The sequence below is a fragment of the Panthera tigris genome, chromosome C2 (genome assembly GCF_018350195.1).
Source record: "Panthera tigris isolate Pti1 chromosome C2, P.tigris_Pti1_mat1.1, whole genome shotgun sequence".
NCBI classification, from domain to species: Eukaryota; Metazoa; Chordata; class Mammalia; order Carnivora; family Felidae; genus Panthera; species Panthera tigris.
In genome coordinates, this window is record NC_056668.1 from 46,287,818 (window position 1) to 46,312,526 (window position 24,709).

Below are 24,709 nucleotides of genomic sequence, written 5' to 3' on the forward strand. Positions count from 1 at the left end.
ACTTTAATATGACCACCACAAAATTCTGGACTGGTGAAATCTAAAACAAACAGGTTTAACATTAGTTTTTAAGTGATGCATTCACATTCTACAGAAGGAGAATCTATCAATTCCCCGCTGCGCGTGCACTCACAGACACACACGCCTGCTCCTCTCACTGATGACACATAACAAACACAGGCTGCCTTAAAGGACCTGAAGTCTTCCATGCAAATGCAGATGTATTTTCTGAGCTCACTGTCCTACAACTAAAATAACTTAAAAAAAAATTATGGCCCAGAGTCATCCCAGAAATGTTGAGTTTGTCCTAGAAGCTGGCTAATGTCGAACAGATTCAAAAACCAGGAATTTGGATCACTCACCTATAAAATTTATTTTATTTTCAAGTCCAGAGGTAAATGCTATTTTTAATTTTACATTTTAGAATGAAAATGTCGGTATCACTTATTACGATAGTGGATAAAAAGATCTGACTTACTGACTCTGGACCTCTGAGCAGCTGCTTTTGCGTCTCTCAGTAGGACCAGCTGTAACTCAGGAGTTTCCCTCTATGGAACTTCTCACCGGCGGTTGCTAGCATGTCTAAGATGGCTCTAGGGTCTACATACTTCTTCAACTGCAGAAAGTCTAGTTGGAATTCGATGGAATTACACCAACTCAGAGTAGAAACACCAGTCCTCTAATAATTACTGCACATGTTAATATTTTTGTCTTTCCTTGCTACCCAGAGGGGACACACAAAGACTTTTCACTGGTGTTTTCAATCTTTCAAAAATGAGGTTTACAGGTAAGAAAGAGATAACTGGCAATGGAAAAGATTGGAAACTACTGATCAAAAACCATTAAAAATAACAGTAATGGGGCGCCCGGGTGGCTTGGTCGGTTAAGCGTCCGACTTCGGCTCAGGTCGTGATCTCATGGTCCGTGAGTTCGAGCCCCTCGTCGGGCTCTGTGCTGACAGCTCAGAGCCTGGAGCCTGTTTCAGATTCTGTGTCTCCCTCTCTCTCTGCTCCTCCCCTGTTCATGCTCTGTCTCTCTCTGTCTCAAAAATAAATAAACGTTAAAAAAAAATTTTTTTTAAAAATAACAGAGTAATGAAACCTTAACTGGACACAAAAGTGAGGAGGACAAAGGTACAGTGTCCTAGATATGACCCCAGCATTGCAGCAGTTCAAACATTCATACAAGAGGGCTTCTTTATGTCCAAAGCCTCTTACTACCACTTAAACTCATGTAGGAAGAACCTTAATTCTTTGAAATGTTTCCTTGGAGAACACAGGTCTGATTCTCAAGTCTTTAAGAAGAAATAGAATCTGGCTTAACTGTAGAGTCACATTTATAACAAGAACTCTTAATTCAGTCATTTCTGACCCAGTGTCCTCCAATAGCCTCTTAACTGGACTCCCTACTATTATTCTTCCCTGTCTTCAACTCATTCACAGAGCAGGGAAGGTCGTAAAAACAAACAAAAACACAAATCCAGTCATATCGCTACTACCCTGCTCTAACAGCTTCCATGTCCTCTTAGGAAAAAGCTCCAATCGTGACATTTTCTATAAGGCCCTGAATAACAGAGCCTACTCACCACTCAGTCAACTCCATGTTAGCTGCGCCAGATTCTTTTCCGGCTTCTCTGAAGCTCCTTCCACAGGGCCTTTGCATTTGCTGTTCTCCCTAGAATGTTCTTCTGTCTAGAACCTCCCAATTAATCCTTGGGTTCCCACTTAAAAGTGACTTCCTCAGAAGAGTTTGTCTTTTTACCAATCTTCCACTCCTCCAACACTTCTGGCCTCTTTTTTTTTTTTTTTTTTTTTTTTGAATTTATTTTTGAGAGACAGAGTGAGACAGTGCATGAGGGGCAGAGACAGAAGGAGACAGAATCCGAAGCAGGTTCCAGGCTCTGAGCGAGCTGTCAACACAGAGCCCGATGCAGGGCTCCAAACCATGAACCATGAGATCATGACCTGAGCTGAAGTCGGACGCTCAACCAACGGAGCCACCCAGGCGCCCCATCTCTAGCCTCCTCTTGTCGGAATGTTTCCTTCATCATACTTATCATAACTGCAATTGAGTTACCATGTGTTTAAATTTTTTTTAGTGTTTAGTTTTGAGAGAGAAAGAGAGACAGAGTGTGAGTGGGGGAGGGACAGAGAAAGAGGGAGACACAGAATCTGAAGCAGGCTCCAAGCTGTCAGCCGAGAGCCTGATGCAGGGCTCAAACCCACAAACAGCAAGATCATGACCTGAGCCAAAGTCAGATGCTTAACTGACTGAGTTACCAAGGTGCCTCGAATTACCATGTGTTTAATGCCTTTTCCCAACCTGTACTGTAAACGCCATGGAAGTATAACTAAGTCTTATTTACTGCTGTTTTCCCAGTGCCAGGCATACTGCAGGACATAAGGCATTGAAGGGAATATAATTTTGCAATGTGCTCTTGCATAAAGAAAATTCAACTACCTCACACAAAATTATGGCTCTATCAACAACACATAGTATAACATCAACAAGTGTTTGTGAGAGCTTAACAAATGAAGCTGTTGAAGAAAAATTTTTCATGATCTTTTCAATCCCAAATAGTCTAAATTTCTAGCTAGGATGCTAAGCTGGGGACGTGCAGTGATGTTCCTTGAAAATATTCACAGAATTTAGTGTGGCATCAAGTTTCCTGGATGGAAACAAACTGAGGCTCTCAATCAAAGCCAATCAGTGTTCAAATGAATGAGTCATTAAAACTGTGTCTGAAAGGCCACCCAAGAAGAAATGGTGAGAAATTCAACCAGGGTTCTCTTGGAGTTAGCCAGTTCACTTCTAACTTCAAATCAAACAAATGCTTCATGGAAGATGCAAGGAAATGGAGAAACAGAAGCAAAAACTCAGGAGACAGCTGTGAAATGAGGATTTCCCATGATTATGCCTCGGGAAAGTGTTACTATAAAGAAGTTCCTGATTATGGGAGATATTTCAAAAACTTTGGAAGCTGAGATTCACCTAACATAGTGATGTAACCATTTGAAATTCCATAAACATATGTAAGTCTACAACATAGAGAGTCTGTTATGTGAAAGCACTTTCAATTCTTAAACTTTAACACAGAGCTAGGTGTCTGTAGAACAAAAAGCTCCATAATGTAAATACCCAATTAAAAAACTTTTTTTTTATAGAGAGGGATACTTATTTTCAAGAAACCTTCAAGTCAATAAATAACAGAGAGAGAGGGGAAAATATGAGAAGAAAAACGATTTAAGCTGATATTGAGAGGAGGAAACTCAAGGAGAGTAAGGAGCAAATGAATTGAGTATTTTCTATCCTCTTACCTATCAACTCAAATGAATTGAGTATTTTCTATCCTCTTACCTATCAACTCAAGACTTTCAAGAAGTATAATTGGAAGGATGGAAATGGACCATCATCTCTGTGTTTTCTAGCTCACTCTTTTGATGGTGGAGGAAATGAGTATGTGTGTGTGGGCATGGTGGTGAAAGGGGGAACATGTGTTTTGCACCCTACTATGCCATGTGCTTATAGACGCTACAGGTAAATTACTAGATTGAGTACTCATAACCAAGCCATGGAGGCTAAAGATGTGAAATGACTGGTCAGAAATCCCCTAGCCGGCTCGTGACACTGGCAGGCGTGCTCCTCCTACAACGACACACTGCCTTACTTGTTCTGGTTCTGTCTTACTTCTGTCTGGTTCGTTTAGCATGAGGTTTCCAGTTTTTTTCTTTTCATTATTCCATCCAAATGAGTTTTCTTTCTCACTCTCTCAGAAGAGTTTTATTAGCTTTCCCACCTTCTGCCGTAGCTTAGAAATGGGGAAAAAGTAGACCTTTCTTCCCAGAGAAGAGGGCTTCTCTCTCACATTCCAAATGACACTTTTAATGAGACCTGTAGTGTTTATCTCAAACCCACCAGAGCTGAGAAGGGAACAGCTTGCACTGCCCTCAGTCATTCCCATTGCCCAACACCCTCACACCTAGGAGCTTCTCGATTTTCCCATTTACACAATATTAGGTAACAGCTTTTTTTTTTTAATGTTTATCATTTTTGAGAGAGAGAGAGAGAAAGAGAGAGAGAGATGGGGGAGGGAGAGAGAGGGAGGGGTAGGGAGAGAGGGAGGGAGAGGGAGAGGGAGAGGGAGAGAGAGAGGGAGAGGGAGAGAGAGAAGGAGAGGGAGAGAGAGAAGGAGAGGGAGAGAGAGAAGGAGAGGGAGAGAGAGAAGGAGAGGGAGAGAGAGAAGGAGAGGGAGAGAGAGAAGGAGAGGGAGAGAGAGAAGGAGAGGGAGAGAGAGAAGGAGAGGGAGAGAGAGAAGGAGAGGGAGAGAGAGAAGGAGAGGGAGAGAGAGAAGGAGAGGGAGAGAGAGAAGGAGAGGGAGAGAGAGAAGGAGAGGGAGAGAGAGAAGGAGAGGGAGAGAGAGAAGGAGAGGGAGAGAGAGAAGGAGAGGGAGAGAGAGAAGGAGAGGGAGAGAGAGAAGGAGAGGGAGAGAGAGAAGGAGAGGGAGAGAGAGAAGGAGAGGGAGAGAGAGAAGGAGAGGGAGAGAGAGAAGGAGAGGGAGAGAGAGAAGGAGAGGGAGAGAGAGAAGGAGAGGGAGAGAGAGAAGGAGAGGGAGAGAGAGAAGGAGAGGGAGAGAGAGAAGGAGAGGGGGGGAGGGAGAGAGGGGGGGGAGGGAGAGAGAGGGGGGGAGGGAGAGAGAGGGGGGGAGGGAGAGAGAGGGGGGGAGGGAGAGAGAGGGGGGGAGGGAGAGAGAGGGAAAGAGACAGAGGATCCAAAGCAGGCTCTGTGCTGATAGCAGAGAGCCTGACTCAGGACTCCTACCCACAAACTGTGAGATCACGACCTGAGCCGAAGTCAGATGCTCAACGGACCGAGCCACTCAGGAACCCTGAAGTAACAGCTTTTTAAAAACTTTTAATTATCAACTTAGTTAAATCACTGTTGAATATCAAAATAATCATCTATTTTTTAAATTTAAATGATTGATTTGTTCGACATATCTTTGCATTGGTAGCAGTTCTTAGAACTTTCTTACCACAGTGACCCTAATAGCAGAGGAAACAAATACATGCCACAGAAGACAAAACTCATGGGAGATTTTGTTCAAGTCTTGGATTTTACCTTAGAAATTCAAGTACGCTTTGCATTCTATTCCATCTAATAGTCTTGGTTTTAATTTTTCCCCCTTTAGATTATAAACATTAACCATCCAGAAAAATATCTCAGGTTTATCTTGTAGCATCTCAGACAGCATGCCCCAGCATACTCCTGGTGGTATGAGAATCTATGCTTTTGAGAAGAATGGTAATGTAGTCTTTAATACAGTACTATGAAATGGTAAACTGTAGATAACAAAGCTTTAAATTTATATCATACATTTCAATAACTGACAGATTTTTCAAAAGTTAGGTCATTTGTGTTCTAATCCTATAAATGTGAAAAATCAGTATTTCCTCTACTATGGAAAGGGAAGTATACAGAATTAACATAAATGTTAGTATACTTTTAATTTTTAGAATTCTGAAACTAATTTTATTTGTAAAATTAATCTGTTTTTAAGTTCAGTCTTTCTACTCTAATCTCAGATAACAAGTACTAAAAGAAACATTTCATTTTTGTTTTCAGAAATTGTAAAATATGGAAGTCATGGTATAAAGTTGAAAATTACCTTGTTTATCTATAACTGAATATGAGGCCAAAAATCCTCGTCCAGAAACATGGATTCCACTCATGAACAGCACTGTAATTTCATTGCTTTTTGACTCAATTGAATGGTTCATCTGCAACCCGAGACCACAGTATTTGCCTAGGAATAAGGAAAAAAAGAGATTTGGTATGACTCTTATAAAGTCGATAATATTTACAACATAGGTAAGAACATCAATATAATATACCAAACTGGACATTAAATAGAAAATGACTAGGATGTTTAGTGATTTAAAATCACTCTGAAGAAAGAAAAAATGAAAATATGTTAAGTAATAACTAAATAATTCAAAAGAAAAAAATGGTACAGGCATCAGTGATCTTACAAAGATTCAATTTCTTGTGAAAGACATTACTCTTTAAAATAGTAGTGAAGAGGGGCACCAGGGTAGCTCAGTTGGGTAAGCGCCCAACTTCTGACTTCAGTTCAGGTCATGATTTCATGGTCCCTGAGTTCGAGCCCCATATAGGGCTGTGTGCTGACAGCTCAGAGCCTGGAGCCTGCTTCGGATTCTGTGTCTCCTTCTCTGTCTGCCCCTCCCCAACTCACTCTGTCTCTCTCTCTCAAAATAATAAAAATCATAAAAAAAATACCAGTGAGGAATTAAAATTAACTTAAAGCACTTCATGCAGGCAGGTGGCTCATAAACACATTAACAGTCAATCAGTAATATTCTTAACATACTCCCCAGAGTGCCCCTAGATTCCTGGGCTTAGGGCACCCTTAAACTTTTTCAGACTCCCTAAATTTCTCTCCCAAGGATTACTGAAACTCTAGTCAATCCCTTGAGGTGATCATGCCCAGTCCGACAGCTTTAACTATGCTCTGACAATTCACATTTACACCTCTTCCCAGAGCTTTTCCCTTGAGCTTCAAATATTTATATCTAAATGCCAACTTTTAGGGGTGCCTGGATGGCTCAGTCAGTTATACGTCTGACTTCATCTCAGGTAGTGATGTTGTTTCTCTCTTTCTCATGAAAATAAAAACATTAAAAAAAATTAAATGCCAACTTTTATCCTTTAATACTTAATAGACACATGAAAATGACATATCCTCAGTACAGATTAATAAAAGTTTAAGAAAAAAATTAGAGCAAGATATACACCAACAACTAATAAAAATGCATTTTCTTATGTGCTTGCTAACCTAAAAGATTCTGAATAAAGAATAACATTCCAAAAATATTTGGGGCTGTGGTAACATCATTCTAGAATGAGAGTAATGTGTGCTTCCACAAACACCATTTTCAAGGACTACACATGATTTTGTGAGTAACATATCCCAAGGAATCAACAAGAAAAGCCCACCAGAACTTGTAAGAAAGTTTAACAATATCACAGGATACAAAAATCAATTATATTTCCACATACTAGTCACAAATAATCTGAAATGAAATTTTAAAAACTTTGTAATAGCATCTAAAGATTAAAATACTTAAGGATAAATTTTTTTGTTAAAAATTCAAAACCAATACACTAAAAAATAGAAAACACTGATAAAATTTAAAGGAAAGCTAAACGAACTGGGAGACAGACCAAGTTCATGGACTGGAAGACTCAATGTTGTTAAGATGTCAGTTCTCCCAACACTGATCTACTGAGTCAATCAATCTCTACCAAAACTAGAGTTTTCCTTTTCCTTTTTTTTTTTTGATGTGTTTTATTAAGCAAATATATATTTTTTTAAATTTTATTATTTTTTAATTTACATCCTAATTGGTTAGCATATAGTGCAACAATGATTTCAGGAGTAGATTCCTTAGTGCTTACCCATTTGACCCATTCCCCACACACACAACCCCTCCTGTAACCCTCTGTTTGTTCTTCATATTTATGAGTCTCTTCTGTTTTGTCCCCCTCCCTGCTTTTATATTCTTTTTGTTTCCCTTCCCTTATGTTCATGTTTTGTCTCTTAAAGTCCTCATATGAGTGAAGTCATATGATATTTGTCTTTCTCTGACTAATTTCACTTAGCATAATACCCTCCAGTTCCATCCACATAGTTGCAAATGGCAAGATCTCATTCTTTTTGATTGCCTATTAATACTCCATTGTATATATATACCACATCTTCTTTACCCATTCATCCATCGATGGACTCTTTGGGCTCTTTCCATACTTTTGCTATTGTTGATACTGCTGCGATAAATATGGCGGTGCCTATGTCCCTTCAAAACAGCACACTGATATCCCGTGGATAAATTCTTAGTAGTGCAATTGCTGGGTCGTTCTATTTTTAGTTTTTTGAGGAACCTCCATACTGTTTTCCAGAGTGGCTGAACCAGCTTTCATTCCCATAGAATTTTCCTTTTTCAAAAATTAATAAGGCTAAAATGCATATGGAAATGCAAAGGACATAGACCAGGCAGAACAACGTAGTGAAAAAGTTGGAAGACTAATATAACCCGATTTTAAACTTATATAATACTACAGTAAACTATAATACTGTAGTAATCGAGACAGTGTGATACATTGTAATAGCAAATCTCTATCTATATCTAAATCTTTATTCGTATCTATATCTACACCTATACGTATATCTCTATGTATTTCAATGGAACAGAAAAGAGTTCAGAAATAAGCCCACATATGTGGTCAACTGGTTTCTGACAAAGGTGTGAAGGTAACTCAGTAGGTAAAGGACCATGCTTTCAACAAGTGTATTAAACCAGGTGGATATCAAAATGCAAAAACAAATGAACTTAGAACTTCACTTCAAGTCAAAATGGATCACAGACCTAATTCTAAGAGCTGTACTTATCAAACTCTTACAAGAAAACACAAGAGAAATCTTTGTGACTTTGGGTTAGGCCAATACTTCTTAGATCCAACCCCAAAAGGGAAGTCCATTAAAGGAAAAAATGAGTAATTTGCACTTCATCAAAATTTAAAATGTTTCCTTTTGAAAAGATACCATTAAGAAAATTTAAAGGCAAAATACATACTGGGAGAAAATATTTACAAAACATTAATCTGATCAATAACTATTATCTGAAATGTGTAAAGAATTCTTACAACTCAATTTAATCTTGTAAAATGGGCAAAAGATTTATAAAGCCAATCTATAAAGATGACCTACTACATGGCAAATAGGCACATAAGATGGTCAAGAGAGCTAGTCATCATGGGGCGCCTGGGTGGCTCAGTCGGTTAAGCGTCCGACTTCAGCTCAGGTCATGATCTCACAGTCTGTGAGTTCGAGCCCTGCATCAGGCTCTGTGCTGACAGCTCAGAGCCTGGAGCCTGTTTCGGATTCTGTGTCTCCCTCTCTCTGTGACCCTCCCCCGTTCATGCTCTCTGTCTCAAAAATAAATTAACGTAAAAAAAAAAAAATTTTAAAAAAGAGAGCTAGTCATCAGAGAAATGAATATTAAAGCTACAATGACAGACCATGACACCCCCACTGGAATAAAAGAGTAATAATAATCAAAAAGACTGACAATACTAAACATCGGTGAGGATGTGGAGAAACTGGAACCTTCAAACGCTGATGGCAGAACTGTAAAATGGCAGAGCCATTTTTGGACAACAATTTGGCAGTTTCTGAAGATGTTAAATAAACATATGTACATATATAATCCAGCAAGTACACTTCTATTATCCACCCAAGAGGAAAGCAACCATATGTCCACAGAAAGACTATGCAAATGGTCACAGCAGTATTTCTCATATTTGCCCCAAACAAAATAACTTAACTGTCCATCAACTAATAAATGGATTAAAAATGTGGTATATATCCATACAAAGAACTACAACTCACCAAGATAGGAACAAACTAATGATGCACACAAAAACATTAACGAACCTCAAAACCATTATGCTATACAAAAGCTATTTATATTTCTAGAAAAGACAAAAAAAATTAGAGGTAGCAGATCAGTGGCTACCTGGGACTGGGGGTAACGTAGAAATGGACTACAAATGGGCACAAGGGAACTTTTTGGTGTGACAGAAATTTCTAAATCTAGACTTCAGTGATGTTGCACAGCTATATAAATTTACTAAAACTCATCAAACCATGCATTTAAAATAGGTGAATTTTATGGTATGTAAATTATAGCTCAATAATGAAGTTTCTCAGAAGAAATACACAACAATGAAACAATTTGTATTGTCAGAAACCATCAGGTGTTTCATACAAAAAAAAAAAGTACACAAAATTAGACACAGCAGAAAGAGGCTTTCAAAGATTTATTCCGAGCGGCCATACGCGGCCATACAACAGCTGAAAAAACTTGAACTCTAATACATCAGTGGACTGCTCAAAATAACACTACTCGTCCATCAGAGGTGAAATCAGTCCGGAGCCTGGGTCCTCCGCCTTGTCCCGTACCTTATTCTTCTGCACACTACTCCCCACTCCTGGTGCTGACACCTTCCTGGGGGCTGCAGAGAGGAACATTTAATACAGCACGATCTTCTCCCCTTTGAGGGATCTGGGGCAGTCGCTGCTCTCTCCTTCCCACCCACAGCAGTAACACCCTTTCGCTTTTTCCTTCCGTATCCCAGCAACAGCCTCACTCCTTAACTAGGTTAGTAAATGCTTCAGCTTGTCTTCTGATGTAAGCCACCTAAATATCTCCCAATACTGCTTTCACCCTTAACTGAATTATGTACATCTATACCACCTTCATTTTGAGATTAACTGCAGAGGCACAGCCTACTCCTTCCACTTTACTCTAAAGCCATTTTTAACTTTCCAAAAGATCACATACAAGTAGAATTGTGAAATTCAGCCGTATTTTTTAAAATGAGTTCTTCTTTACAACTGTTTTTCCCTGTCAATGAAAAAGTACTACACTTGTACTACAAAAGCACTACATTTCATTTTTTTTTTTTTTCAGAAAATGAGGACAATTTAACCCTAAAGCCAGACTGACAGTTGTCAGTTAAAACGAAAACCCGAAATTCTAAAACATCTAACACTGTCTACAGCTTTTATACATAGAACTTTTCTTTCAAGACATAATTCTCCAAAGCTTTACAACTTCTGAATTATTTTATAAAATAAGCTTATACATGTGATAATTCTGTAAAAACTTTTAGGATGAACAGAGTAGTTGTACCTAAGAATAATTTCAGGCCCACATCTGAACACAGTAACATATCAGAGACAGAAATCATATTTTATTCTATGTATCAATGTGTTTTACATTATTTTTACCCCTCAACTTGGAAACGTAAATTCAATTTTTCTGTTCTGCAGTCAGATTAGCCTGACAGAAACTGACAAAGAAAAGCCATTCCAACAAATTTCCTCCCCTTGAGGCACAGAAAAGTTGCTATTATGTCTTACAGTGAACCACATCCACAACCTTATCACAACTGGTTTTAAAGTGGCCGTATGACTCTCTGGTCATTGTACACAACTTTTACGAAAAAGGTGCAAAGAAACAACAACCAAAAGAACTACTCTAAAAATAACAAGGAGTATACTACATTTACAAAGTTAAAAAAAAAAACAAACCTGAATTTGAAAGCCAAGAACATTCACTCTCTAACTTCTTGATTTATTTAGCATTACAAAAGACCAAACTTCAATGTGCATGTGCATTAACACACACACTTGGCCTTAGGTAATAGGGTGTTCAATATCTCTACATCTCTACCTGTATCTATCTATATAGTCTTTGCTCATCCTTTATTTCTTTAAAAACACCTACTGTGGGGGAGAAAAAAAGCTTTCTATTCCTAAATATGGCATGCAATTTAAATAAAGCTAGCAATATTTTTTTAATGTTTATTTTTGAGAGAGAGAGCACAAGTGGAGAGGGGCAGAGAGAGAGGAGGACACAGGATCCAAAGCAGTCTCTGCTGTCAGTTTCAGTGCTGACAGCAGGGAGCCTGATGTGGGACTCCAACACACGAACCACAAGATCATGACCTGAGCCGAAGTCCAACACTCAACCAACTGAGCCACCGAGGTGCCCAAAAGCTATCGATATTTTTAACATTCAAGCAAAATGACACTCAAAAAGTTCTACAAGTTATTATCTGCATATACAAAAAGATGATTAAATCTTCAAACTTCAATACTAAATAACTCAAAAATAGACTAGTAAATAGAATATTAAATACTATATTATTTTTAAATACTAAAGATCTTCAAGTAATGACCTAATATAAGCAGTAAAGTACAAATGTTATTCCATGTCTTATCTCAAATGTTAAAAATATCAGAACCTATAAAATTTGTTAGCAAGGCCAAATGTGTGCAGAGCTGGTGCCCATCACATTATATCTTTTCATTTTTTTTTTTAATTTATTTTTTATTTTAGAGAGAGACAGAACACATGCAAGCAGGGGAGAGGGGCAGAGGAAACGATAGAGGGAGAGGGAACGGGAGCGGGAAAGGGAAAATCTCAAGGAGGCTCCATGCTCAGTGTGGAGCCTGACTGGGGGCTTGATCCCAAGACCCTGAGATCATGACCTGAACCGAAATCAAGAGTAGGACGCTCAACTAACTGAGCCACCCGGCTGCCCTCACATTAAATCTTAAGGCCAAATGGGAATAGGTAGAGGTAAGAGAAATTACATACCTAGGATCTCTACACCTGTCAGTTAACACTTGAAAATGTGATCAAGTTTCATCTGGGCTCATCAGCACTAGCTGTTTTTTGCCACTTAAGAATCTATGTATGTGTGATTTTATTACAAGGCTGACCAAGGCCCTCAGTACAAATAATAACTTTTCAGATACTCTTAGGTAAAAATGAAAAAGATCATACTTAAAGAATATTATGGGGGTGCCTGGGTGGCTCAGTCAGTTAAGCGGCCAACTTCGGCTCAGGTCATGATCTCGCGGTCTTTGAGTTCGAGCCCCGCGTCGGGTTCTGTGCTGACAGCTGAGAGCCTGGAGCCTGTTTCTGTTTCTGTGTGTCTCTCTCTGCCCTCCCCCCATTCACGCTCTCTTTCAAAAATGAATAAATGTTAAAAAAAAATTTAAGAATATTATGATGCCATGCAGAGGTGTCTTTATAAAAATTTTATCATGTATACTAAAACATGATAATGTGGACAGAATAGTACAAGTATTTCCTGTTAGCACTGCAGCTTTACCTCCTGCTTCATCATTGGGGTTACCTTGTCCTCTGAAATGTGAATAAATTCAAAATGTGGTGGAAACTAAACTTAAAAAAAAACTACTCTTCTGCAAAATTCAGAAGGCAGTAGGTACTAAAGAACAGATAATCTCAGTTTAAAAAAAAAAAAAGGAAGAAAAGGACTTTGTAGGTGCTCAAGTGAGTTCAAGATATACTAGATAAACACCTGCCTTCACCTCTTATTCCCACCTAAGGAATGTGATTTACCCATCACACAAGTAATGCAAGCACTTAGCAAAATACTCTGGGAAAGAAAGAAAAAATTCATTCCTAATCTGGGCAATATACTAGTTAATTCTTTAATTTCATCTTCTTAGTTTGGCCATTCAAAGACACTCCTAAGTTAACATAAATCATTTAACTGCTACCAATTATAGGTCCTGCAAATGGCTTTCAAACTCAGCCAACATCTCTAAAAGTTTCTCCTGGATAAATAAGAGAAGAATTTCAAACAACACTATATGGATATATACAGAAAATTCTAAATACAAAAGTTAATCAAGTATGTTAACAACCATAAGACCTAAAAAACACTGGTTTATAGTTTAGAAAAACTCATGCTCCTTGGGGCACCTGGGTGGCTCACTCAGTTAAGCATCTGACTTTTGGTTTTGGCTCAGGTCAGGATCTCACATTTCATAAGTTCAAGCCCCACATCGGCCTCTGCACTGACAGTTCAGAGCCTGCTTGGGATTCTGTCTCTCCCTTTCTCTGCTACCCTCCCCCACCCCCCACCGCTTGTGCTCTCTCTCTAAATAATTAAACTTAAAAAAAAAAGAGAGATTTCATGCTCCAGGCAAATGAAAATGTTTAAAAAATCATTACCCTCAAGAAACTAGAGAAACAAATTAATTTCAAAGTGAGAAGAAGAAAAGATTTAAGAATTAGAGAAACCAGTGAAATTGAAAACAGGAAATTAGTAGAGAAAATTAAAAAGCCGAAAGCTGGTTCTCTGAAACAAAAGTCAGTAAGGCTCTAATAAGGCTAATTAAGAAAAAGAGAGGACGCAAATCACTAATATTAGAAGTAAAAGTGCAAATACCACTAATGACACCATGGTCATGAAAAGATAATAAAAGAATAGCATGAAAAAATCTATGTCCACAAATTTGATAACCTAGATCAAATGAACTGGTTCCTTGAAACACAATTTGCCAAAACACTAGCAAGAAGAAACTGATAACCTGAATAGGCCTATATCTATTTAAGAAATTCAATCAATAATTAATAAACTTTCAAAAGACAAAGCACTAGGCACAAATGTGTTCACTGATACACGTTACCAAACATCAAAAAAAAAATCATACCAATTCTCTATAATCTCTTTCAAAGGAAAGAAGCAGAGGGAATACTTTCTAACTTATTCTATGAAGCTAGCACTACCATAAAACCAAAATCAAACCCATTACATGAAAAGAAAACTACAGGTCATGGAATAGGCCATCCAGGTTATTTATCACAGGATACACATAAAAATCCTTAACAAAATATTTAAAAAATCAAATCCAACAATGTATTAAAAAGAATTATACACCATGATCAAGTGTGATTTATCTCAGGTATGCAAGGTAGGTTCAACATTTTAAAATCAATTAATGCAATCCATCACATCAGCATGCAAAAGAAAAGTATCATGATCAAATCAGCAGATGCAGAAAAACATTTGACAAAATCCAGCATCCACTAATGATATAAACTCTCAGTGAACTAGGAATAGAAGGGAACTTCCTTCGGTTAGTAAAGAATATTTACAGGGGCACCTGGGTGGCTCAGTCGGTTAAGCGTCTGACTTCAGCTCAGGTCATGACCTCGCAGTTTGTAGGTTAGAGCCCGCATCGGCTCTGGGCTGACAGCTCAGAGCCTGGAGCCTGCTTCAGGTTCTGTGTTTCCCTCTCTCTCTGTTCTTCCCCCACTCATGCTATATCTCTGTCTCTCAAAAATAAATAAACGTTAAAGAAAAATTTTTTTAAAGAATACTGACAAAAAACCTAAGCTAACATCATACTTGACAGTGAGAAATTCAAAGCTTTTCCAGTAAGATCAGAAACAAGGCAAGAATGTCCCCTCTCACCACTCCTGCCAAACATCATACTGGAAGTATTAGTTAACAAAGTAAGACAAGGGGGGAAAAAAGTACACAGACTGTAAAGGAAGAAATAAAATTGTGTTTGTTCACAGATGATATGACTATCTATGTAGTAAATCAAAAAGAAGTGAACAAAAAACTCCTGTAACTAATAAGCGATTATACAAGGTTGTAGAATACAAGATTAATAGACAAAAGTCAATTGCTTTCTTATATATCAACAATAAACAAGGGGAATTTGGAAATAAAAACGCAAAATTTACATTTTACATGAGCAGCCTCCAAAATGAAATAGTTAGGTATAAATCTAATAAAATATATGTAAGATCTATATGAAGAAAACTACAAAACTCCAAGAGTGAAATAAATGGAGAGAGGTTTCCCGTTCATGGATAGGGAGACTAAATTTTGTCAAGATGTCAGTTCTTGCCAACTTTATAAGATTCAGTCTGATCCCAATCAAAATCCTAGCAAGTTGGGATAATTAGATATTTGCATGTAAAAGAATGAAATTGGACTCCTATCTCATACCACTCACAAATATTAACTCAAAATGGATTAAAGACTTAAATGTAAAACCTGAAAACATGAAATCTCTAGAAGAAAACACAGGAATAAAGTTCCTTGACATGGGTCTTGGTAATGATTTTTTGAATATGACAACTAAAGCACAGCAACACAATAAAAGATAAATAAGAAGGACTATATCAAACTAAAAAGCTATACAGCAATGGAACAAAAACAGACACTCAGATTAGTGGAACAGAATAGAGAACCTAGAAATGGACCCACAAACATATGGCCAACTAATCTTTGACAAAGCAGGAAAGAATATCCAATAGAATAAAGACAGTCTCTTCAGCAAGTGGTGCTGGGAAAACTGGACAGACATGCAGAAAAATGAACCTGGACCACTTTCTTACACCATACACAAAAATAAACTGAAAATGGATGAAACACCTAAACATAAGACAGAAAGCCATCAAAATCTTTGAGGAGAAAGCAGATAAAAACCTCTTTGATCTTGGCTGCAGCAACTTCTTACTCAACACGTCTCCAGTGGCAAGGGAAACAAAAGCAAAAATGAACTATTGGGACCTCATAAAAATAAAAAGCTTCTGCACAGCAAAGGAAATAATCAGCAAACCTAAAAGGCAAGTGACAGAATGGAAGAAGATATTTGCAAATGACCTATCAGATAAAGGGTTAGTATCCAAAATCTATAAAGAACTTGTCAAACTCGACACCCAAAAACCAAATAATGCAGTGAAGAAATGGGCAAAAGACATGAAATAGACAATTCTTCAATGAAGACATCCAGACTGCCAACCGACCCATGAAAAAATGTTCAACATCACTCATCATCAGGGAAATACAAATCAAAACCACAATGCGATACCACCTTACATCTGTCAGAATGGCTAACATTAACAATTCAGACAACAGATGTTGGAAAGGATGTGGAGAAAGAGGATCTCTTTTGCACTGCTGGTGGGGATGCAAACTCTGGAAAACAGTATGGAGGTTCCTCAAAAAACTAAAAATAGAACTACCTACGACCCAGCAATTGCACTACTAGGTATTTATCCAAGGGATACAGGTATGCTATTTCAAAGGCGCACATGCACCCCAATGTTCATAGCAGCACTATCAACAATAGCCAAATTATGGAAATAGCCCAAACGTCCATCAATGGATGAATGGATAAAGAAGATATGGTGTATGTGTGTACACACACACACACACACACACACACACACACACACACAGAGTGGAGTATTACTCAGCAATCAAAAAGAATGAAACCTTGCCATTTGCAACTACGTGGATGGAACTAGAGGGTATTATGCTAAGTGAAATTAGTCAGCCAGGGAAAGACAAATATCATATGACCTCACTCATATGAAGACTTTAAGACACAGAACAGATGAACATAAGGGAAGGGAAGCAAAAATAATATAAAAACATGGAGGGGGACAAAACAGAAGAGACTCATAAATGTGGAGAACAAACAGAGGGTTATGGAAGGGGTAGTGGGAGGGGGGATGGGCTAAACGGGTAAGGGGCAGTAAGGAATCTACTTCTGAAATCACTGTTGCACTATACACTAACAAATTTGGATGTAAATTCAAAAAATAAAATAAAATAAAGCTATACAGCAAAAGAAACCATCAATAAAGTACAAACACAACCTATGGAAGGGAAATAAAAATATTTGCAAACCATGTATTTGTAAGGGGTTAGTATCGAAAATATATAAAGAACTTATACAACTCAAAGCAGAAAACAAAATAAATAAAATAACCCAATAAAAAAATGGGCAAAGGACCTAAACAGACATTTCTCCAATGAAGATACATGAAAGGCCAACACGTACATGAAAAGATGCCAACATCACTAGTCATTAGGGAAATACAAATGAAAACCACAATAAAATATCATCTCGTCTGTTAGAATGGCCATCATCAAAAAGGTAAGAGATACCAAATGCTGGTGTGGATGTGGAGAAAAGAGAGAACCCTGTGCACTGTGGGACTGTAAATGAGTAGTCACTACAGAAAACAGAACAGAGGATTCTCAAAAAAATAAAAAATACAACCACCATAAGATCTGGCAATTCTACGTTTGGTAATATATCCAAAGCAAACAAAAACTGACTGAAAAAGATATCTGTACCCCGACATTCACAGCAGCATTATTTATAATACCCAAGATATGGAAACCACTTAAGTGTCCATGGATGGATGAATGGATACATATACATACAACAAAATATTATACAACAAATATCATTCAGCCATAAAACACGCAGACACCTTACCATTTGCAATAACACTGAAAGACCTTAAAGGCATTATGCTAAGTGAATTAAGTCAGAGAAAGACAAATACTTTATGATCTCACTTATATGTGTAATCTAAAAAAACTCACCAAATGCACAGAAAATAATATCGGGTTTATGGGCACCAGAGGCAGAGGGTGAGTGGGGGTAGGGGGTATATGGGATGATGGATGTTAGTTGAACCTACTGTGGTAATCATTTTACAATATATGTAAATGAAACTATCATCCTGTACAGCTTAAACGTACATAGTGATATATGTCAGTTATTTCCCAATAAAACAAAAAATCTCAGTGAGTAATTTAGTGAATATCAACAAAATGATTGTAAAGGATATATGGAGGGACAAAAGACTCAGAATAGCAAAAACAAAAACAAAGAAAAACAAAGTTGGAGGACTAACACTACCCATCTTCAAGACTTACTATAAATATATTAATCAAGACAGCGTGATATTGTATAGATCAATGGAATATGGCCAAATGATCTTTGACAAAGGAACAAGGCAATACAATGAAGCAAAGGTAGTATTTTCAACAAATGGTGCTGGAATGACTGGACATCCACATGCAAAAAAAATGAATCTAGACACAGACCTTATACCCTTCACAAAAATTAATTCAAGAAGTATTACAGACCCTAGTAAAATACAAAACTGTAAAACTCCTAGAAGATAACACAGGAAAAAATCTGGGTGACCTGAGTATGAAAATGACTTTTTAGATACAACACCAAAGGCATGATCAATGAAAGAAATAACTGATAAAGTGGACTTCATTAAAATTAAAAACTTCTGCTCTGGAAAGACAATGTCAAAAGATGAGAAAACCAGCCACAACAAACTGGGAGAAAATACTTACAAGATACAAACGTGATAAAGGACATATGTGATAAAGGAATCTTACCCAAAATATATATATATATATATATATATATATATATATATAAACCTCTTAACACTCAATAAGCAAACAACATGAATTAAAAATAGGCCAAACCCTGGCAGACACCTCACCAAAAATATACAGGTAACAAGCATATAAATAGATGCACTACATCACATGTTATCAGGGAAATGCAATTACAACAATGAAATATCACTACACACCTATTAGAATGGTTAAAATCCAGAACACTGACAACACTAAATGCTGATGAAAATGTAGAGCAACAGAAACTCTCATTCATTGTTGGCGGGAAATCAAAATGGGGGATTCTTTTTGGGATTTCTTGCAAAACTAAAAAGTCTTACCACACAATCCAGCAATCACACTCCTGGATATTTACTCAAAGGAGTTTAAAATTTATGTCTATATAAAAATCTGCACATGGATGTTTACAGCAACTTTATTCATAAACTGTCAAAAGTTGGAAGCAACCAAGATCTCCTTTAGTAGGTGAATGGATAGACATTGTGATATGTTCAGACAATGAAATATTATTCAATACTAAAAAGGAATGATCAAGCCACGAATAGACATAAAGGAAACTTAAATGCACATTACTAAGTGAAAGAAGGCAATCTGAAAAGACTACATATTGTTTGATTCCAATTTTGTCACCTTCTGGAAAGACAAAACCATGGAGACAATAAAAAGATCAGTGGTTGTCAGGTGTTGGAGGAAGCAGGATGAATAGGTAGAGCACAGAGGACTTATAGGGCAGTGAAAATACTCTCTTGTTGATACCACAATGGACAGAGGTGACACATTTTTTCAAACTTACAGAATGTGCAACACACACCACATCATTAGCAGTCAACGAAATGCAAATCAAATCCCAATGAGATACTACTTCATACCCACAATTCAAAGAAAAATAATAAGTTGATAAGGATCTAGAAAAAAATGGAACCCTAATACGCTGCTAGTAAATAGTGCAGTTGCTTTGGAAAACAGTCTGGCCGTTCTTCAAACGGTTAAACATGGTGTCAGCATGTGATCTAGAGATTATACTTCTAGGTATATACCCAAGAGAAATGCAAACCTATGTCCACACAAAAACTTGTAAATGATAGTTCATAGCAGCATTATTCATAACAGGAAAAATTACAAACAACATAGCCAGTATTCTGAAGTTATCCCAGGGTAAGCTGTCATGAAGAGATGGTTGATAAATCTGGAAGAAGGAACAATGTGACTTTTTTTTTTTTTTTTTTTTTACATTTTTGAGAGAGCGCGCGCGCACACGCATGAGGTGGGGAAGAGCAGAGAGAGGGAGACACAGAATCCAAAGCAGGTTCCAGGCTCTGAGCTGTCAGCACAGAGCATGACGTGGGGCTCAAACTCACGAACCGTGAGATCATGACCTGAGCCAAAGTCGGATGCTTAACTGACTGAGCCACTTAGGCGCCCCCAATATGACCTTTTGAAAACAGAAGGAATTGTGAGAATTATTTATCCAGACTCAGCTGAAAAAGAAAAGTATCTCTTGCCTTTTGGGAAAAGGGATGTAACTCAAGGGGAGGACATGCAAGATGTAAGTGGGTCATCTGTTTGGAGACAGTTTGGATGCATAGGAAACTTGAGTCTCAGTATGATACAAGGAAGCCTCAGCGGAGAAAGTGGCTAAGGACTCCCAACTATGCTCCAAAGGAAATGGACTTCCTCAGGAAAATGTGGTGGGGCAAGAACCAATTCTAAGTGCATAAGCAGTAGTAAATGTAACTACTTCCTTTACCATGGAAACTCAGGTTTCCAATTTTTCCATACTTTAGATAATGGCACACAGATTTGTTAAGTATAACTTATTTCCATATTTAAAACGATTACTGGGGCACCTCGGTGGCTCAGTCAGTTAAGCATCCGACTCAATTTCAGTGCAGGTTTGTGAGATCAAGCCCCACACCAGGCTCTGTGCTGACAGTGTGGGGCCTGCTTGGGATTCTCTCACCCCCTGCCCCCTCCTCTCTCTCTGTCAAAATAAATAAATAAACTTGAAAAAAAAATTCCTCTGGTATGTGACATTCCTATGCTTCTAGAGTATTCTCTCAACCGGATTCCTGCCTTTAAAATTTTTTTTTAACTATCTGTATATTACATATATGGTAAGAGGGAGATTTTCCTGGGTTTGCCTGACCTAATCAGTTAGGCCCTTTAAAAGCAAAGTGTTTCCTCTAGTTAGTCCATTAACTGGAAATTAGAAATGCCTGCTGGCCTAAAGAAAAAGAACATCTATGTGCTGAACACTGCAGGTGGTCTTTGGAACTGAAAACAGTCCCTGGGCAATAGGGAGCAAGAAAATGGGACCCCAGTTTTACAACTACAAGTGAATTCTGCCAACAAGCAAAGAGCTTGAAGAGAACCTCCAGCTTCAGAAAGGAACCACATCCCTAGATGATTACCTTGATTTCAACCAGGCAAGACCCTGAACAGGGAATCCAGTCATGCCAAACCCAGACTTCTGATCTACAGAAACTGAGATAATCAATTATGCTATTTTAAGCTGCTAGGTTTGTGGTAACATTACAAAACAACACAAAACTAATCTAACCAGAAATCTACTTTGGTGTACAAGCATACTTCATTTTATTGCACTTTGCCTTATTGTGCTTTGCAGATTGTGCCTTTTTTCTTACAGGCTGAAGGTATGTGACAATCCTGCATCTAGCAAGTCTGTCGGCACCATTTTTCCAACAAACATTTGCTCACTTTGTGTCTCTGTGTCACATTTTAGTAATTCTTACAATATTTCATGCTTTTTCATTATCATTAGAGTTGTTATGGTAATCTGCGGCCTGTGATTTGATGTTACTGTCATGACTGTTTGGGGTGCCATGAAACCCGTAGGACTGGCAGACTTAATCGATGTGTGTGTTCTGACTGCTCCTCCAACCAGTCATTCCCATCTCTCTTCCTCTTCTTAGGCCTCCCTTTACCGTGAGACCCAACACTATTGAAATTAGTCCAATTAATAACCCTTCAGTGGCCTCTAAACATTCAGGTGAAAAAGTCGCACGTCTCTCACTTTAAATCAAAAGCTAGAAATCATTGAGCTTAGTAAGAAATGCATGTCAAAAGCTGAAACAGCCTGAAAACTAGGCCTCTTGTGCCAAATAGCCAAACTGTGAAAGCAAAGGAAAAATTCTTTTCAACGTTTTTTATTTATTTTTGGGACAGAGAGAGACAGAGCATGAACGGGGGAGGGGCAGAGAGAGAGGGAGACACAGAATCGGAAACAGGCTCCAGGCTCCGAGCCATCAGCCCAGAGCCTGACGCGGGGCTCGAACTCACGGACCGTGAGATCGTGACCTGGCTGAAGTCGGAGGCTTAACCGACTGCGCCACCCAGGCGCCCCATCAAAGGAAAAATTCTTGAATGAAACTAAAAGTGCTTCTCCAGTGAACACGTGAATAAGAAAATGGAACAGTCCTACTGCTGATGTGAAGAAAGTTTTAGTCTTCTAAAGAAAAGATCAAGCCAGCCACAGCATCCCCTTAAGCAGACACTAATCCAGAGCAAGACTCTAAATCTGTGAAGGCTGAGAGAGGTGAGAAGGCTGCAGAAGAAAAGCTGGAAGCTAGCAGCAATGGATTTGTAAGATTTAAGAAACCAATCTCTAGGACATAAAAGTGCAAGGTGAAGCAGCAAATGCTGAAAAAGCTGCAGCAAATCATCCAGAAGATCTAGCTAAGATAATTCATGAAGGTGGCCACACTGAACAACACATTTTCGGTGTAGACAAACAGTCCCCAATTGGAAGAAGATGCCATCTAGGACTTTCATAGCTAGAGAGAAGTCAATGCCTGGCTTCAAAGCTTCAAAGAACATGCTGACTCTCCTATTAGGGGCTATGGCAGCTGGGGACTTTAATTTGAAGCCAATGTCCATTTATCATTTCAAAAATCCTAGAACCCTTAAGAATTATGCTAAATCTATTCTGCCTGTGCTCTAGAAATGGAGCAACAAAGCTTGGATGATAGCACATCTGTATGAAACATGGTTTGCTAAGTATTTTAAGACCACTGTTAAGACCTACTGATCAGAAAAAAAGGCTGCTTTCAAAATAGGACTGCTCGTTGACAATGTACCTGGTCATTCAACAGCCCTGATGGAGATATACAATGAAATTAATGTTGTTTTCATGCCTGCTAACATAATATTGCTTCTGCAGCCCATGGATGAAGAAGTGATTTTGATTTTCAAGTCTTATTATTTAAGAAATACATTTCATTAGGCTACAGGTGCCATGGATAGCGATTCCTCTGACAGATCTGGGCAAAGTAAACTGAAAACCTCCTGGAAAAGATACAGCATTCCAGATACCATTAAGAACATTCATGATTCATGGGATATGGTTAAATTATCAACCTTAATGGGTTTGGAAGAAGTTGATTCCAACCCTCATGGATGACTGTGAAGGGTTCAAGACTTCCATGAAGGAAGTAGCTGCAGATGTGGTGGAAATAGCAAGAGAATTAGAAGTGGAACCTGAAGATGTAACTGAAATGCTGCAATCTCATGATAAAATCTGAATGTATGAGTAGCTGCTTCTTATGGATGAGCAAAGAGAGTGGTTGCTGGAGATGGAAACCACTCCTGGTGAAGATGCCATAAAGATGGCTGAAATGACAACAAAGGATTTAGAACAGTATATAAACTTAGTTGACAAGGCAGTGGCAGGGTTTGAGAAGATGGACCCCAACTTTGAAATGAGTTCTACTGCGGGTAAAATGCTATCAAACAGCATCACATGCTATAGAGTAATCTTTTCTGAAAGGAAGAGTCAACCGATGCTGCAAAGTTCATTGCGGTCTTAAAGAAACTGCCACAGTCACCCCAGCCTTCAGCAACCACCACTCTGATCAGTCAACAGCCATCAACATTGACACCAGATCCTCCACCAACAAAAAGATTGACTGAAAAGACTGAAAGTGCAGGTGATGGTTAGCAATTTTTAGCAATCAAGTATTTTTTTTTTTGAGAAAGTATTTTTTAAGTTTATTTATTTTTAGAGAGAGAGAGAGAGATAAGAGAATCCTAAGCAGGCTCTGCGTTCCATGCTGACCTGACACGGAGCTTGATCTCACAACCATGTGATAATGACCTGAGCTGAAATCAAGAGTTGGACGCTTAACCAACTGAGCCACCCAGATGCCTCAACAATCAAGTATTTTTAAGTTATGTATATGTAAGTTATGTATAGCACATATCTTGTGCTACTGCATGCTTACTATAGTATAGTGTAAATGTAACTTTTATATGCATGGGGAAACCAAAAAATTCATTTGACTTGCTTTATTCCAATACCCGCTTTACTGCTGGGATATGAAACTGAACCCACCATACCTCTGAGGGATGCTTGTATAGTAAGGATACCTTGCCTTTGGATGATCAAATCCAAGAGAAATAAAGTGCAGAGGTTGGAATCTACCCATGACTCAGGTCCTCTTGGCCTATACAATTTGGGGGTTATGCTATTTCAATAATGATTAGCTGCCAAGATTTAAAAATCTTTAAACTTCGGGGCACCTGGCTGGCTCAGCTGGTTAAGCATCCAACTTTGGCTCAGGTCATGACCTCACAGTTTGTGCATTCAAGCCCTGAATTGGGCTTGCGCTGACAGCGCAGAGCCTGGAGTCTGCTTCAGATTGTGTCTCCCTCTCTCTCTGCCCCTCCCCACTCATGCTCTCTCTCTCAAAAATAAATAATAAACATTAAAAACAATTTAAAAAATCTTTAAACTTCACATAAATTCTGAATTTCTGGCTTCTCTCAAAAAATAAAAATAAATAAAAATAAAATAAATAAAAGACACCCGGGCCAGTTCTCCAAATGACTGTACCTAAGTAATGGCTGTCCCCTTTAAAGAGAGAAAGTCATACATTGGTTTGTTACAGTCCCCACCACTCCATAAGTCCCCAATCCCGAAGCTCAGTTAGCATTTATCAGCGCAATGCTGTTACTACACTCACTCCATCCCCTGTTGGCAATGAGTTTGCATCCTCTTGCATAGAGCTTAGAGGTCTTAAGG

General features: G+C 38.3%; 1 protein-coding gene across 1 annotated transcript in view; it reads right to left on the minus strand.

The window, feature by feature from the left end:
• The window catches only part of DCBLD2 (discoidin, CUB and LCCL domain containing 2), a 91,450-nt gene that overhangs the window by 35,880 nt on the left and 30,861 nt on the right, over positions 1–24,709 (minus strand). Inside the window, exon 3 of the mRNA XM_007095953.3 lies at positions 5,666–5,803. Coding sequence (XP_007096015.2) covers positions 5,666–5,803 — 138 coding nt within the window. The remainder of the gene's footprint in view (positions 1–5,665; positions 5,804–24,709) is intronic.